Source organism: Muntiacus reevesi, chromosome 20 (assembly GCF_963930625.1).
Source record: "Muntiacus reevesi chromosome 20, mMunRee1.1, whole genome shotgun sequence".
Taxonomy (NCBI): domain Eukaryota; kingdom Metazoa; phylum Chordata; class Mammalia; order Artiodactyla; family Cervidae; genus Muntiacus; species Muntiacus reevesi.
Window position 1 is genome coordinate 25447522 of NC_089268.1, and position 18991 is coordinate 25466512.

Below are 18991 nucleotides of genomic sequence, written 5' to 3' on the forward strand. Positions count from 1 at the left end.
TCAAGGTGAGAAGTCCACTTTGAGCTGGAATTTTTGTGTTTCATTGATGAACAGCACTTTTCCTTATGACTGAAAGAGGATGTTAGGGATCAAACACACGACTTCTGCAGTCTGGATTCTGCACCTGATTTTGCTGCTAACAAATGGTGTGACCCTTGGCAAATCCCTTCACTTTCTGAGCCTTAATTTTTTCCCCAAATAAGCACGTGAGGGGAAGAATAAATGACCTCCTTTGATTCTTCTTGGTTGCAAATCTGTACGATTCTGTCATTCCCTATGAGAGCTTCTAAAAAGTCACCACAGAGACAATGGACAAACCTTGGCTCACTGACTAGGAATCTGTTCATTCAACAACTATTTGACACACACACCTATGATGCTGTTGGCTCCTTAAAGCTATGATAATATAGCAATCCTCCCCCAGAAACAAATCATCACCCTTTAAAGTAGAGATGCAGAATAAGTCACCACAAGAAAATGAATGACATTTCTAATTTTAAAAAATTAAAGAAACATACCTGGGCACCACCTGCACTTTCCCAAACTGTGAAATTCTGGAACAGAGTGGGGCCAGTGTTATTATCCCAAGGTGGCTGAAACTTAGGGTATACAAAGAGACCAGACCTGGGGAGAAAGATAAAGAGTGAAATTCAGCTGATTTCTGCATTCCATATGTCTCACTCATTGGAAAATATAAAACTGAAGATACTGAATAAGGGAATAAGTGAGACTGAAGAGGAGATCTTCTCTTTGATGGCCACTGCCCATCCCTCAGCCTTTTTTTCTGTCTGTGACCTGCTCCTGGATCTCAACAAGGTGCCGGTTGCCATGGTGCTCTTCCATTCTATCAGCCCTTGTAAATTCCATCAGCTCCTTCCTAGGAACCTGGACACCCCTGACTAGCCCTACAGAGCCCCACTCTTCCATCAGCCTCTTCTAGATCCACCCCTTTGCTGAGGAAGCCATATACCAGAGCCTATAACCCATGCAACTTTTGTGCTTCTCCCTGAAATAGCCTAGCATTGTGGCATTTTTGGATACCTTCCCCCCTCACATCCCAGGGTTGCTGAAAGCTTCTAGATAAAGATCTTCATCATTATTAATCGTCATCATCATTAATCGTATTAATAATAATTTCATGACACATGTGCTAACCCTAGCCTCCCCCAGCACTTCAACACGGCTGAGCAATGGTGCTTAATCCTCGTTCTCGTCTCCTTATAGTTTCCCATCATTACAGTATTATCTCACTATTATTAATATAGCTTTTATCAGAATCATTTATACTGAGGAATTCCCTGGGGTGTCCAGGGGTTAGTATTCTGCACTTTCACTGTAAAGGGTGCAGGTTCAATCCCTGGTCAGGGAAACAAGAGCCCACAAACCACACAACATAGCCAAAAATAATAATAGTAATAATAAATTGCTTAATAAAATTATTTCTATCAATTATTGAGTTCCTACCATATTCCAGATGTTCTCTTAGGTGTGTAACATAAGTCATCTCTAATTTTCCAGTCAAACTTTCAATAGAGATGTGTCCCTATTTTACAAATAAAGCAAGTTACTCAAAGTCCAGATCTGAATCAAGGCCTGACTGATTCCGAAGCTCACATTTTCCTCACCTTCCTAGCATGTTTCCCAGTCCTTGCTCTTAGCAGATGACTTTATGCTCTAAATAGCAAAGACCTTGAACTAATCCCTCTCATCTCACAATGTGCAAGTCACAGGCAAAGAGTCTCTTCTCCAAACCTCATCTCCCCACTTAGCTCCTGAGCTCAGGCATTCTGGCCTCCCAGGTGCCCCCAGTCTCTTGGGAGTTTAATTCATCTTTCTATTAAGTTCTTCTCTGGCCACAAAAGGCGCCCTGTGTCCTGTGCCCCTTCAAATGACCTCTCTCTCTCTGTTTCCCTTCCCTTCACCACCAAACTTATGACCCAAGACACTCACTCAGATATATCATCAAATCTTACATGGATGCCAAGCATTATACAACCTTCTCTATGAGTCTTACGCAAAAAAAAAAAAAAAAAAAGTTAAACAATAAACCTTACACCCAAAATGTAGATGAACTTCCCCAAAGTTACCTTGTACAAGAATGTGCACTATTCCGTGTAAAGGAGAGAAGTGGAGCTTGGGAGGTCCGGTTGGTCACAAGATGAAAAAAGTAGCCATAACCGGCAGCAAACACCCTGTTTCCCTGCAGAAATTAAATATAGTTTAATCATAGTTAGTCCATTACAATAAGGCTGCTGGAAAGACTTTTAAATGTGCTCATTCTTCTTTCTCACTTAATTCCTACCAAGTCATATTTCTATACCTTGATCATACATTCATTCTGAAAAACAAGCTGTGGTGTGTGCGTGTGTGTAGGTTTGTGTATGTATAGTGGAATATCACTCAGCCAGTAAAAAGAATGAAATCATGTCATTTGCAACAACATAGATGGACCTAGAGATTATCACACTAAGCCAAGTAAGTTAGAAAGACAAACACCATATGGTGTCACTTATATGTGGAATCTCAAATACAACACCAATGAATATATCTTTGAAACAGAAACAGACTTACAGGCATGGAGAACAGACTTCTGGTTGCCAAGTGGGTAGAGGGCTGGGAGAGGATAGATTAGAAGTTTGGGATTAGCAGACACAACCTATTATACAGAAGATGAATAAACAACAAGGTGCTACTGCATAGCACAGGGGACTGTATTCAATATCCTGTGATAAATCACAATGGAAAAGAATATGAAAAAGAATATAAAGATGTATAACTGAGTCACTTTGCTGTAGAGCAGAGATTAAACACAACACTGTAAATCAAAGCAAATATATCCTCATTCCTCTTCCTCCAGGCAGTTCAACTTGACTTTACTTTTCCCACCTCAATAGCTGGCATCTCATGTTAAAACATCCTTGTAAATTTTCACGGTGACAAGCTTACTTGCATCACCTAATCCAAGCTCTCCTCTTTGTTATGTGAAAAACACTTTCGGACAAAGGCCTCCCTAAAGCCAAGTCTCCACAAAGCGTTCTCTCTGATCCTCTGAACAAATCACTGATTTGACCACAGGCTGAAGGTCAGAGATAGCACTAGCCGTGCCTTAGCTGTGAGACACAGCAACTGAGTTCAAATACAACTCAAATCTCCTCAAGGTACTCTTGTCACCATTCAATCATTTCAATCACCTGTATTTCTTGATAAGATTTATCTTTTAAATAATTTAATGCCTTTTATATGTTCATATAAAACCTAAATTCTCCAACTGATGATATGAGTTTGGGGCTATAATTCTGAGCAAACAACACAATGAACTTATTTTTATATAAATTTAATTAAACACCTGCAAATATCCATCATTATGTAGTGTATTTTAAGACAGAGTAGAAAGCCAACTCCCTAAAGAGTATAATACTGGACACAGAGGTACTTTGCTTGGTTATACCCAATGTTCACAAAAATGTGCATTTTATTGCATTATTTTAAAACCAGGAGACTTGAGATAAAAACTCAAACACTTTTTAAAAAAAATTCTGAGCCCAATTCCTGTGGGGTAGCCATAGATCAACTGGAGCTAAGAAGATCCTGCTGTCTTGGACTATGGATGACTTTGCAATGCGTGCTGCTAAGTCACTCAGTCATGCCCTACTCTTTAAGACCCTATGGGCTGTAGTTGGCCAGGCTCCTCTGTCCATGGGATTCTCCAGGCAAGAACACTGGAGTGGGTTTCCATGCCCTCCTCCAAGGGATCTTCCCAACCCAGGGATTGAACCCACATCTCTTATGTCTCCTGCATTGGAAGGTGTATTCTTTATCACAAGAACACCTGGAAAGTTCCCACCTTTCCTGCTTCAGTTCTTTATGATATCAGGCTGATCCCTGTAGCCACTGACTTTAAATCCTCTTAACCCCAGGCAATAGTCAATGCTACGTGGGCAGCATTCTGTTTTAGTGGGAGGAATGAACAGCCGACAGATCAGGATGCTAGATACTTATGTATCTATGTACTTAGTTTTATGTACTTATGGACATCTGTCCTCCCCCATGGGCACCCAGAGAAAGAAAGCCAGGGAACAAGCTGCCCACTCTCAGCTCTACACCTTGTGTGACCGGGGTAAAGGGAGCCCTGAAATAGGATGTTTTAAAACCAACAATACTCAACTCCTGGTGTATGTGCAAGGAGAAACCAGTGCCCCAGCCCCTGGAGGTTGCTGGCCTCTGGGGAAGTGTGAGTGAAGGCCAGAATTGACCCTGAGATGGGAGGCCTGGCAGGGAGACAACACCACTTGGACGTGGTACGTGAGCCAGGGCTTACTGACATAATCATGGGTGCCGTTTTCTGAACATCAGCCTCTCATTCACTGGGGGCACTGAAGGCTCACTCACTCAGGGGATCAGACCCACCAGATCAGATCCACCAGTCAGGACTCTCACTCCGCCACAGAACACCTTCTTTCTTTGTGCACCGGAGGTCCATTCTCTACTGCACTTCTTTCTTTTGGATTCTGAGCACTTCTTCCATTTCCTGAAGTCACTTAAAATTCCAATCACATATTTTTCCACCCGCCAAAAGTGACTTTTGGATATCATTGAACATGAAGCTGAATCACTATTAAAGATGCTAACATGACTTCAGGGGACCTGGGCCATCTTTAAGACCCCAATTATCTTGGGGGACTGGGCAGAGTCTGGAGCTGTGGTTGTCAGGTGGGATGATATTGTTCCCCAGAGAGCATGTGGACATCTCTGGAGACAGTTTCTGTTGTCACAACTCAGAAAGAGAGGGGTTTTACTAGCATTAATTGGACAGAAATCAGGAATGCTGGTTTATAGAGGTCAGCCTCTCACAACCAAAGAATCTTATGGCCCCAAAGGTTATGGTCCCAAATACTGTCTTGCTCTAAGTCACTAAGTTGCATCTGATTCTTCACAATCCCATGGACTGTAACCCGCCAGGCTCCTCTGTCCATGGAGTTCTCCCAGTAAAGAATACTAGAGTGGGTAGCCATTCTCTTCTCTAGGGGATCTTCCCAACCCAGGGATCAAACCTGGGTCTCCTGCATTGCAGGAAAATTCTTTGCTGTCTGAGCTACCAGGGAAGCCCATGCTAACATTAGCATGGTTAAAAAAAATAGTCTGTGTGTGTTCTTAAAATGACCCACACCCATTTTCCAGTACCCTATCTCCAAATTTTGATGGAAAGACCAACCTAAATATAAAAACATAGTAATTATAACAAGAATACTTTGACAGTTTTTACTGGGAGGGTATTTATATCTTTTTAAATAATCAAATCTTCCATTAGACACTCCCCCAAAGGACACTTATTAGCAATTGAATCAGTTATCGCAATTCTTCCCTCAGCTAGAAAACAAGACATGCACTTATGATCCTCAGCTTTGGAAGAATCGCTGTTCCTAAATTGACAGATCCAAGCGCCCAGTGGAAGCACTAAATAAAAGCACCCTCAAAGAAACACAAGCAAGCAATGTGAGTGTTGGTTCTGTTATGGTTACACTACAGGAAACTTCCTCAGAGAAGCACATATGAAGCTCCACCTTCCACACAACCAATGCAGAGTGGAACTTGAATGTCTCAACTTGAATGTACACTTCTATTTCATTACCAATGAGATGCTAATTCATTACCATGACTCTATCAGGAAGGGAAAGATTCAAGTGTTCCAGAATATATTTCAAGGACTTCATCCTTATTTATTGTCTTGGCTAGACAGGCATATATTTTGAGAAAATGAATAGATTTGTTAAATCCTCTGCCCTGGTGTCATTAGCATTTTTAAGCACCTGGGTGATCATATATAAATGCGTTCCAAGTGCATTTATAGTTGGGCAAGATATTTGCAACTTTGGTCTTCTGTTAGCCAAAAAGGCTCAGTTTTTTTTAATAGAAGAAGCACTTAAATAGTCAGATGGCATTACTTTCCAATCCTTTTTACTCTCCATTCCAATTGGGTATGCTACAAACGATTCGTGAGAAGAAACCACATATGTATGCAGGTAGCCAGCAGCTTGTGGGGAAGGGTTTAAGGCAAGCAAGGAATTTTGTGTGGAAATCAATTCTTTGCGGAAGTCAATGTATTATGGACACTCAAGGAAGAGAAATTCCAGAGAGAAATTAACTGCCCAAGTATGCCAGCTCCTTGAGGTGTGCATCTGTAGTCACTAAAAAAAAAAAAAAAGTGAGTCAACCCTTCAGGCAGCTCTTAAATATACATTAGCTATTGAGTGGAGAGAGCTAGAGAGCTGAAATCAGCCTTTAAACACAGAATTCCTTACAAAATTGATTCACACACCAGAACAAATTCCCTTCAAATCAAATGAATGCTTCCAAAGGGCTGGTCTTTAGGGGTTTTCCGTTGACTATTCTAAATAGGGGTCTGGTCATGGGAAATGTCCAAAGCCCACACACACATGGGATGTTCTGGAGCAGTGGGAGTGCATGGTCTCTCACTGATGAAAAGCAAAGACCTTCTAGCCTGAGGTCAAATTAGGTTACATCTAGGAGAAAGAGGAAGCCTCTGGGCAGATAACAAGAAATGCCCATAAAGGAGTCAGAGACTCAAGACACTGGAGTGTGGAAGCGAGACGGCCTGGAAATGAAGTGCTCCCAGTGCTACAGGTTATGCATGGAAGAACCACCACCGATCTTTGCTGGAAAGCCTGGCAAAACCTATCTAAGGAGTTTACAAAGGAACACCTCGAGTTCCTTGAACACTCAAACAGTACTACCACACAGCCCTCACTAGCAAGAGGGCACAAAGCTAAGATTTTACTTCTCATAGAAACTGCCCCAAATTTAGCTCAGTGGCAACCTGGGAAGTGAAGCAAGTGAACCACTTGCAGCTATGAAAACTTAAAAGGAGCCTCTCAGTTGAAATATCCTTATACAAGGCAGAGTTGAAGGTGTGTGAACTGTCAAGATAGCTGCCTGGGAGCCAAGGTGAATTCCATGCACTGGGCAGAACATTTGGTCCTAGTCTCTGGATCTGGGAACAATATACAACTACAAATCACTGCAGAGACTTAATTAACGATCAACTCCACTTCTTCCTGCCTGCCAGGCTAGACCAGAGAGTTCAAGGTCAACGTCTATAATGTAGGTTTTCCGGATTTATTGTCCAGCCACTGGGATTAGGTCACGCTCAAATCTAAAGGCTTTTGTTTATATAACAATATAGTCCCAATACTGATTTCCTGGTTGTGCCACTGCTCTATGGCAATGGTTATGGTTATGTACCACTGGGGGAAGCTGGGGGAAAGGCAACTTCTAAGTCTAAAATTATTTCAAAATTAAAAAGCTTTTTAAAAAAGAAAAATCCTATTGAATCACAGTAATGCATAGCTTTAAAAAAATATTTTGCCAAACCACACACACACACACACACACGCCTCACCACCATCCCATCACTGTTGTAGCCTCCTGATTATCACTTTGGAATAAAAATATATTTCTAAGATACATTTTTCTGTGTGTCATCCAATTAAAATACAATAAACACAACTTACTATTTGTCCAGTGACTGAAACGACCTTTATTGGCACTAAGAGAAGTTCCTAATTTTTAGGTTCTGACACATATGCCCAGTTACACCTATGTCCCTTGGTTGTGGCACATTCCAGACAACAGAATATAAGAGAGACAGCACAGCAGAACCCCAGGGGCGCAGTTGCAGAATTGAAGGGGACTGTGCAAAATTTAACACTCAGAAATGAGTTCCACAGGATCTAAATGCTGACACAGATGAAACACCTTATTTTTTCAGTCATCAAAATGATTGAGGGATTTGGGGATCCATTCTTTAATTTCCTCTTTCTTCCCCCCATTCTTTGATTATGGAATTACACCTATATCCATTCATTTATTATATTCAATTAATTTTTATTGAGCAACTATTACATATCAGACACTGTTAGGGGCTAAAAGTTAACAAGCCAATTTAAGATCATTTTATAACAATTTTAACAACAGAATTTTAAGATCATTTAAGATCATTTAATCACTTTTAAGATTCATTTAAGATGAAAATGTCAGGAATATATCTAAAGAATGTACTTAATGAACTTACATTACCACTTTAAACTAAAATCTCATTCTCCAAATGCATACACTGTATTGTTTTTTAATTTTGTAAAGAGGAAGAAAGTAAATGAATGGAAATGTTTGTCCTGTTTGATTTAAACAGGAATCAATAAACCTGTTTTGGGATCAATGTATTCATTGCTGACTGTGCACTGTTAACGCAGGTCAGTCTACAAAGTCTCAGATGACCTATGAGCTTACATGTGGTCCTCTGGTTCTTTGCACCTATAGCCAGCTCATTTCTTTTGCTTAATTTTGTTTTGCTTGTTTGTTTTGTGTTAGTTTCAAGTATATAGAAAAGTGATTTAATTACAGGTATATATATTGTTTTTCATAGTCATATCCATTATAGGTTATTACACAACATTGACTATAGTTCCCTGTGCTATATAGTAGGTCTTTGTTGTTTACCTATTTTATATATAGTAACATTTATTTGTTAATCCCAAATTCCTAATTTGTTCCACTTCATTTCCCACTTGCTAACTATAAGCTTGTTTTCTATGTCTGTAAGTCTATTTCTGTTTTGTAAATAATTTCTTTTATACCTTTTTTTTTAGATTCCATAGATAGTGATATCATGTGATATTTGTCTTTCTTTATCTTACTTCACTTAGTATGATAATCTCTAGGTTCATCCATGTTTTTACAGATAGCATTATTTCATTCTTTTATGGTTGAATAATTCTACTGTGTATATATTCTACTGTGTGTGTGTGTGTATACTAAGTGAATCATATTGTAACTCTATTTTTAGTTTTTTAATGAATATCCATACTGTTCCTCATAGTGGCTGCTAGTCAGATCTTTCTTACTGGTCAACTAGTAATCAGGACACTCGCCCCAGAGACAAGACTCTACCCAGTGAAACAAAGTAGGCAGCACCCCTGACACTCAATGTGGATTTAGATACATTCTAGTCTCCTGCAGGAAGATAACATGGGCATCTCTGAAGGTGTCCTTTCTTCTAGGCATTTCAAAGTGGTCATGATTCTGCGATCCAAGAAACTATACAAAACATAGCTCTTAAGTCCCCAAAGCTTACTGAGAGGCTATGCAATAAGCCCTGTGGTTGCCAACAAGTTAAATGCTGCTCTCATTGCTCTGTGTCTAGAGCTTGGTTTCCTTCAATCCATGCAGTTCTGCCTCCTTTCCTCACTGGCATATTAGCTGCCCCCATTAGGCACCTAAAATAGTGTGTAAGTGCTGTGCTTGGAATAAACATAATTAAGAGTCTGGTGGAGGGTTGAAGAGATAACCATGACTTTTATTAGGGGTTATTCAGCTGAAGGTAATTAAAAACAGATGATCAGAGAGAGAGAGAGATGTTCATTCTCTCCATTTCTCAGAAACTTGGCATAATTGTCACAGTAGATACTCAGAGCCATGTCCTGAAGAGTGAGGCCCTTAACCCTTTCATAGATGGTCCATGGGACAAAACCTTGGGAAAAGGGGAAACTAAACGGCCTTCCCACTACTCTGATGCCATTCCTCATTCAGAGATTTGTGGTTAAACTACCAGAAAAAAATAATTCCTTAAACCACTTAGATAGAGATTTACCAAGAAAAAGTAATGTTAAGTTGTACTAAATAATGGGATTAAAAAAAAAAAAAAAACCAAGGCCAACAGAGTGTATAACTGAATTTTGAACATTGCAGAGATTGCAAGTGCCAACCCTCTATGCAGTCAAAAGTTCATGTAAAATTTATAATCAGCCCTCCATATACATGATTCCTCGGTGTCCATGGTTCCACACCTGCAGGTTCAACTAACTGGATAATATGAGAGTGTAGTATTTACAATGGAAAAAAAACCAAGTATAAGTGTACTCATGCAGTTCAAACCCATGTTGTTCAAGGGTCAACTGTACTTCGTTCATCCTGGAATCTGACATGCTCTCACTTACCTCACGACTCTGCTGACCCTCAGTTTTGAACACTCTTAAAGGGCAATAGTATGACCACATTAATACAGTAGCATAACAAAGATTTAATAAGTTAATTATTATCAGAATCAAGACCAAATTCAGCGACCACCACATATAGCTCAGGAAGATATTTTATGACCAGAAAGTAATCAATATCTACTTAGTCTCACTTCATATAGCTATTTCTTCAAAGAATGTTAATGGGAATTCTGAGGAAATGATAACATTTATCCTAAAATTGTTTAATAAAAAATCTAAAGTAGTTTCCCATTACCAATGTGCAGCAAGTAAATGATTTATCCCACACCACTGATGCTGCCACTCAGGATAATTTTCAGAGTGAACATTATGCCTCTCAGCTCTGATCTCCCTGGAGGATCTGAAGCTCTTACCTCTATAACATTGGTGGGATCACGGATGTAGATACCAGAGGGTGTCACCACTTCAGGACTGGAGAGTCCCTCGGCACCAGAAACACGAATGATCACATTGTTTCTTATTATGTTTCCCTGTTCTGACCAGTCTAATTTAAGAAAAGAGGATTCGCCAACATAATTAAAATGTACTCAGCCCAACATTCTTATTTCTACTAATATGTTATAGTTCTCATCATGCATATACATATATTATATAGACAGCTGTAAACATCTAGTGTGTTCAACAAATTTAAAACGTCTAACATTCTGCCAGCAGCCCTGTCTATAAAATGTATGACAATTTAAATGGATGGTAATAAATTTAAAACCAATTTACATATTTACCCTTTTCTCCTCCAGGAATAACCTCCCAAGGGATATACCTTATCTCGGGGGATTTACCTGAGAACAAAAGATGATGTTAGTTCAGTACATTTCATGCCACCCAGGAAAATGAGAGCGCCTTTAATACTATTTCTTGTTTTGGTGTGGCTTGCTTCAATTTGTGTGTGTGTTTTTGTCTATGAATCAGACAGACACAGATTATGTGAACCTTTTAGTTCTAGAACTTCATGAATCAGAGTGTGAGTGAAAGTCGCTCTGTCGTGTCCAACTCTTTACAACCCCATAAACGGTAGTCCGTGGAATTCTCCAGGCCAGAATACTGGAGTGGGTAGCCTTTCCCTTCTCCAGGGGATCATCCCGACCCAGGAATCAAAGCAGGATATCCTGCACTGCAGGCGGATTTTTTACCAACTGAGCTATCAGAGAAATCAGAAGCTCATTTTAAATAAAAATAATAAAGAAGTAGATTTATTGTTTTACTTCTTAAGAAGAATCTAAGCGACTGTCTCCGTAGTTAAATGGCACACACTCCAGTGTTATGTCCAGCCCCACCCTGAGCTCTTTGAATTGGCCACCAGACATCTGCATGCCCCTCTCTTCCCCTGGAAGATCTGGAATGTCCTGGATAAACAGGCTAGACAGGACCTGAGACACTCACACTCAGATCAGAGGTTTGAAATTGAACAGAATAAAAGAGCATGGGCCACATGCTACAGAGGGGCTTCCCAGATGGTACTAGTGGTAAAGAAACTGCCTGCCAGTGCAGGAGACTAAGAGACACAGGTTCAATCCCTGGGTCGGGAAGATCCCCTGGAGAAGGAAATGGCAACCCACTCCAGCATTCTTGCCTGGAGAATCCCGTGAAAAGAGGTGCCTGGCAGGCTATGGTCCATAGGGTCACAAAGAGTCAGACACAACTGAAGCATCTTAGCACACACACATGGATTCTACAGAGAGGTCAACCATGTAGCATCCATATAGAGCAGTCCCACAGATCCCCTTTCTTCTAGGTCTTCAGCTATCTGGGTTTCCTTTGTCATTTCATGAGTCTGAGTCTGCAAACTCATTTTGCATGAATAGAGTATCTTATCTAAAATTCACTGACAGATATTCTAATTCCATCACCTACAACACAGTAGAAGTCAAAGAGCCTCCACTAACAATATCCAAGCACTCAACGCCAAATTCCTCCTGCGGGTTTCATTCCTTGCCTAGTTAATGCCAATTCCACAAAGTTGTTTCCCCCTAAAATAATATTGCTATGGTGCCTCCCTGAATTTCTGCACCAGGTTTCAACAAACTTTTCCCTTACAGCAACAAAGGTAAAAATAAGCAAAGCCAACCTTCCATGTATTAGTCTGACTGCCCTGTCCTTTTCCAAACAAAAGACTGTGTTGCACCTGATAACTTCTATTGTCCTTAGCTCTTAGCCTTTTAGAGCTGGTGTTAGTTTGTGCTGTGCTTAGTCACTCAGTCATGTCTAACTTGTTGGGACTCCATGGACTGTAGCCCACCAGGCTCCTCTGTCCATGGGGATTCTCCAGGCAAGAATACTGGAGTGGGTTGCCATGCCCTCCTCCAGGTGATCTTCCCAACCCAGGGATCAAACCCAGGTCTCCCACATTGCAGGCAGATTCTTTATCGTCTAAGCCACCAGGGAAACCCAAGAATCCTGGAGTGGGTAGCCTATCCTTTTCCAGAGGGTCTTCCCGACCCAGGAATCAGACCCATAACTACCACATTGCAGGCAGATTCTTTACCATCTGAGCCACCAGAGAAGCCCATGAATACTGGAGTGGGTAGCCTACTCTTCTTCAGGGAATCTTCCTGACCCAGGAATCGAATTGGGGTCTCCTGCCTTGCAGACATATTCTTTACCAGCTGAGCTATCAGGGAAGACCTGGAGTTAGCTTACATGATCCATATTTTCTCACTAAACTATTTCCCTCCCACAGTTAGAACCTTTCCAGCTTTTATCTTAACAGAGCATTCCTAAATGAAACATGCACACTTTCCCATATCTGATGATATCACAGAATTAATTTAAATAGAAAACACTAGCTAACAAATACAGTTATAGTTGTCCTTTCAGTGAAAACCTCTGATTTGGTTATTCTGATATAACCAAAGACCTTTTGTTTATTAATAGATTTATTTCTTTCAATAAATGTATCTCCAAATGTACTATTTAAAAGTCCTGTTAAGTACTAAGGAGATGATGTTTGCATGAAATCTGGTATTAAGAGAAAAACAGACATTGATCAGATGATCAGAAACATGATGTATAATTTTAAATCAATAAGTAATGATTAGGGATAAAAGAGTTTAAACAAACAGACTTGATTTGGTAGTGTTGGAGAGGGACTATTATAGGAGGAGAATGAATGGTATGAACAGAACCCAAGAGCTGTGCAAAGGTCCTGAGGCAGGAGAAAATGTGGCCTTTTGAAAGAATTAAAAGAGGTCATTGTAGTGAGACCACAGAGGGAGATAAAAAGAGCAAGACAGGTATACCAAGGTTAATAGAATCAGCGTCACTAAGGGAGTTTTTTAAGCCAGAATAAGGATTCTGGATTATATTCTAAAAGAAATCAATTCTTAACGGGCTTTAAGATGATGTAGTCTGATATTTTTAAGGATAACTTGAAGCATCACAAAGGGAATGAACTTTAGGAAACAAAAGTCAATACAGATGACCATTTAGAAAATTCTTAAAACATAGGTGTCTTCAACAAGCCACAGAAGTAATGAAGAACAGGATTCAAAAATGTTTAATGCCTTGTTCAGCACCCATGTCTGATACTTCATAAGGCTGAACAAAGACATATTTATGTGACTTTGAATTATTGTTAAAATTGATGACAATAAATTTTATATTTATTGTATATTGATTAACATGAACTGAAATGCCCATCTTTAAAAATCAGTTTTCTGAGAGACAGACTCACAGACACAGAGAACAGACTTGTGGTTGCCAATGGGGTAGTGGGATGGGAGAGGGAAGGATTAGGAACTGGGGATTAGCAGATGCAAACTATTATACAGAGGATGGAAAAACAAGGTCCTACTGTAGAGCACAGAGAATTATACTCAATATCTTGTAATAAACCATAATGAAAAAGAATATAAAAAGAATATGTATATATATATATATGTGCATAACTGAACCATTTTGCTGCACAGCAGAAATTAACCCAGCATTATAAGCCAAATATACTTCCATAAAACTTTTAAAATAAATTTAATAAAACAAAATATAAAAATCCATTTCCTATGGTTAAAGCTTAGTAAGCTAATTAAAGATGACTGAATTTACAACTAGAATTTTTAACTACAGCCTATTTCTAAAGATCAATGACTAAAGTTTTTATAAATTGGAAATTCAAATCTGGGAACAATAATTCTTTTTTAAAAAACAATGTGTCCTCCACCATAATGTCAAAATTAAACAAGCTCATTTCACTTACCCACCAGCAGCGCATGGCCTGAGATATCATAGAACACATTACTGTCCACCTTCAGGCCTGAGGTCTGGGACATGCTGAGGCCTCTGCTGAAGGACCGCCACACTGTGCAACCCTGCACATAGGAACCTGAACAACAAAGAGGAAGGTAAACAGTAGGGAATCTCAAAGGTTCCTCACATTCTGTTGACCATCCCCAAATACTGCTAGACTATAACTAAGAACAGTCTTCCACACAGAAATAAAACTCAAGAAATAAGGAGTAGCCAGCATAAATTTAAAAAACAGGCAGCTCAGACCAATATATCTTAAAGACACCAAAGATAACCAAAGTGGAATCCAAGGGCCACATGTTAGAAAAGAAAACCATCTGAGAGAGAGACAGTATGGCCAAATCACGAGGCATGCAAGGCTCTCAAGACGTCCTAGTGGCCACCATCTTTGGTATCTACCCTCACCACAGTATGGTGGACAGCAGCTCAAGAAACAAACAGCTAAGGCTTACAGACCAACTCTGATCTCTGAAAACTGCATCCAGCATGAGGAGAGGTAGTCATTATATCTTGAGCTATGAAGTTATTTTTTTTAATTGAAGAATAGTTGATTTATAATATTTCAGGTATATAGCAAAGTAATTCAGTTATACATATACATGTGTATATAAGTATATATATATATATATATCTGTATATGTGTATATATATTCCCATTCATAAACTTTTCCATTATAGGTTATTACAAAATATTGAGTACAGTTCCTTGTGCTATACAATAGTTCCTTGTTTATCTATTTTACATATAGCAGTGTGAATCTGTTAATCCCAAATTCCTGATTTATCCAAATTGTAAGTAAAGCTAGAGATCAGTCTGAGGACCAGAACTCTCACATTTGAATATGGTCGTTTGTGGAACTGGAGGGGAAATACCCTCTACTGTTCTAAGAGAAACTGACATTTAGGAAAATCATTACACTAGCTCCATGAGCATATTTTATGACCTCCCAAATTGATACATGTGGAATGAATCAATTAATGAACAACTATTTACTGAGTATCAACTATATATTTCAGGAATTATGTCTTGGGCCAGAGATATGAAGTTGAATTAAACTAAGTAAATTCTGCATTTGTGTATCTTGAGTCTGATGGAGAAAATTCACATTAAAGTAATTAAAATGTTTTATTTGGATAATAAAATTATAAATCCTGAAAAAGGAGCTTTGTATTATTTCCAGACAGTGAGAGAGATTATATCGATACCAAATGTTTGAAGTATTGGAAAAATGGCTTTGGTTTATGTAATAATATGACTTTTAAATTGGGACGCTCTAGAAAAATCTCAGCTACAATGTCTCCATAGACACAGGGTCTGTAGATTTCCCCTTGATCCCAGTACCAGATGCCTTCACATCACTCACTAATAAGTTAGCCCATCCACATACACTCATGTGTATGCCTGCTGCAGACTTTTCCTGACCAGGTCTCCACCATAACATCACTGCTTACGCATCAGAATACAATGGTGCATCTGAACAACGGGAACAGTAAACCTCTAAAGGAAACATCAAGCAAAGATTCCAACACCCTCTAGCTCCCGTGACTGAGGACAGCTGGCCACACAGGTCATGAGAGCCTGTAGGGCATGAAACAATAAAGGATTCTTTGGCAAGCATGCCAGAAGTTTCTAACCTCTGGGTTAATGGGTTTCCCCCTCCCAGGAAACACATTTGCATTTTAACAGAGACCTACAGGGGATAATGTATTAATTCAGTGGATTTCAAACTTTGGTTAAGCACTGAAAAGTGAAAGTGTTAGCTGTTCAATCCTGTCCAACCTGCAACCTCATGCACTGTAGCCCCCCAGACCTCTCTGTCCACAGAATTCTCAAGGCAAGAATGAATACTGGAGTGGGTAGCCATTCCCTTCTCCAGGAGACCTTCCCAACCCAGGGATCGAACCAGGGTCTCTTGCATTACTGGCGGATTCTTTACCATCTGAGTCACCAGGGAAGTCCAAGCACTGAACCCTTTTTCAAATAAAACCTAAGATATATAGATATATATAGATATATATAAAGGTGCAAGTACTCTAAAGCAGAGGCTGAGGAGGCAGATTGAGTGAAGATTTGATGGGGAACTGTTGCTTATGTTCAATTGATAACTCCTATGTGACTGCTCCCCTCACTTCTACTGGAACTGACCCACATCAAATATTCCTCAGCATTATAAGCACCAAGAGACCGAAGAACCAGAAAGGAGGGCACAAAGATTCTGATCGCCCTAATGTACCTGGGAAGGAACCATGTGAGGGACCCATCCCACCAATGAGTGTAGAAAGAAATAAATAAGGTGGAAGAGATCTTGGAAAATTAGGAGAGGTATTCTTGGCAAGTAGATAATTTGAAATGAGAAAAAGTGCTGCTAGCCAGGATCCTGCCTTCAATGACCTCATGGATTACTTTGTCAATGCCTGTTGTAATTCCAACACTTCTCAAGCCCCACTGAACCTCCCATATGCCCTGATGTGCTTGATCAGGCATCAACTTCTGGAGCACCACCTTATCAAGGAAGGGAGAGCTTGACTGTGTGGGTGTTGAGGTGCTGAGGGCAGGGGAGTGTAACTGTGCAATGGGGCTGCTGTCCTCATCGCTCAGCATCTGTATCCATCTCTCAGCTCCATATATCAGACTCTGGCATTGGGATTTCACCCTGGATGCTCCCACACCCCTCCAACTTTGATCTCAGAGCCTTTATTAGTACACCTGGTCATGTTCTTCTTTTCTGATTCTGATCTTTTTATCTACTTGTCCCCACCTGCTTTGGATGTCTGCTGCTTCCCTCATATCTTTTCAGGTCTGGTCAAGGTCTGCTCGCTCTGTCTGCTCTCTGTCCCCAGGAAGAGAGCCTGGTTCTCAGTCATTCTCCCCACTGTTCCCAGGGAGGGGATTCCTCTGCATTAAGACATTTTCCCAAAGTGCTTTTTGCTAGCCTTTCCGATAATTTATACTATTTAATGTCAATCTGTCTGTAGTCACAAAGCCAGTATGTTGTAGTGGCAGGATTCAAAACATGGATTTGTGTGGCTCCCTCCACATCTGCTGTACCTATAGCAACATTTCTCAAAGGGAAACTTGGACTACTTGTTCCAGAATCAGAAGGTTAAAAATTCAGTTTTTCTAGGCTCACTTTGGATCACAATTTGTCTGAGACAGGGTCTCTACATGAGAATTTTAATAAGCTCTCCAAGTGACTCTCTGAACCATAGATCTACGGTATAGTTATCCATCTCCGAACCCCCCATCTTCCCACATACTACCTATCAGGACCCCCCTGCATGGAGAGCCTTGAATATAGAAGAAGAAAGATAAGACATTCTGCCTGGGCCTCCTCACCTCTCATAGCTCCTACCAGCATCAGGGAGCTCACGTGCTCGTGGAAGGCTTGCCCCAAGTCCCGGAACTGCACTCCCTTCAGCTGGACCCGACTGGGCTGCTCCGGAAAGGACTGAACGATGACTCTGGCCCCCAAATCCCTGGATCCCAGCATCTTTTCACTCTTGGAATACCAACAGTTCTGCAAATCACCTGAGACACAGAATGAAGTCAGGGGCACAGAAGAATGTACAACATGATTCTAATCAAATCTCCCAGTACGAAAGGCACTGTGGGCACAAAGGACAGACCATGATTGTTTATTTAATAACCTTACTTCCCTTTTACTTCAATTCTCCCCTTTCAATTCTCTGATAACTAGAACATGATGTTGCCTTCACTCTATTATTTCCAGAAGCCCCCAAATCAATCACCTTAATTATTATCACAAAAAGGCTGGCTAGAACCCATAAACCCAACCTAAATAGATGCTTATTACAATCCAAAAGATCCTCTGAGGGAGTGTGCAATAAAATGACCCTCTGGTGGTGGATAATTGAAGGAAAGACATGTGAGCACTAAATGTAATCACATCTCTTTGCTGTCCAGTGGGCTTTCCCCAATATTTTGCTGCTTTATGGTTTGGGGACATAGCAATGATGCCATCGAAGAAATGGAAAAGGACTCCAGAAAAACGACTGAGCCGCCCCCACACCAACACCTCAGTCCCAACAGAGCCCTGGCATTTGGTGGGGTAAAATAACCTCAGGATGGAGAAGAAATCATCTCCTGAATTAACTCTTTATTATCCAGGTTAATAAACCAATGGAGAAGTGCCACTAATACAAAATTATGGATCATTCTAGCAGTCATCTGTTGTCAGTCCCAGAGAAGACATATCAGTTCAGTTCAGTCGCTCAGTCACGTTCAACTCTTTGCAACCCCATGGACTGCAGCACATCAGGCTTCCTGCCCATCACCAACTTCCAGAGCTTACTCAAACTCATGTCCATACAGTCGGTGATGCCATCCAACCATTTCATCCTCTGTCATCCCCTTCTCCTCCCACCTTCAATCTTTCCCAGCATCAGGGTCTTTTCCAATGAGTCAGCTCTTTGCATCAGGTGGCCAAAGTATTGAAGCTTCAGCTTCAGTCCTTCCAATGAATTTTCAGGACTGATTTCTTTTAGGATGGACTGACTGGATTTCCTTGCAGTCTAAGGGACTCTCAAGAGTCTTCTCCAACACCACAGTTCAAAATCATCAATTCTTTGGTGCTCAGTTTTCTTTACAGTCCTACTCACATCCATACATGACTACCGGAAAAACCATAGCTTTGACTAGATGGACCTTTTTTGGCAAAGTA

General features: G+C 40.4%; 1 protein-coding gene across 11 annotated transcripts in view; it reads right to left on the reverse strand.

Annotated features, from left to right (window-relative positions):
- PKHD1 (PKHD1 ciliary IPT domain containing fibrocystin/polyductin) overlaps positions 1-18991 on the reverse strand; it is a 432300-nt gene that overhangs the window by 236792 nt on the left and 176517 nt on the right. For 10 of the 11 annotated variants that reach the window (XR_010660007.1, XM_065912087.1, XM_065912090.1 and 7 more), the window contains exons 40-45: positions 17647-17838; positions 14260-14385; positions 10793-10849; positions 10424-10554; positions 2088-2200; positions 519-624 (exon numbers count right to left, since the gene is read on the reverse strand). Coding sequence is in view for 10 of the 11 variants with exons in the window: in XM_065912087.1 (XP_065768159.1) it covers positions 519-624; positions 2088-2200; positions 10424-10554; positions 10793-10849; positions 14260-14385; positions 17647-17838 (725 nt within the window). In the remaining variant the exon portion in view is untranslated. The remainder of the gene's footprint in view (positions 1-518; positions 625-2087; positions 2201-10423; positions 10555-10792; positions 10850-14259; positions 14386-17646; positions 17839-18991) is intronic. The other variant, XM_065912089.1, reaches the window with a different exon arrangement.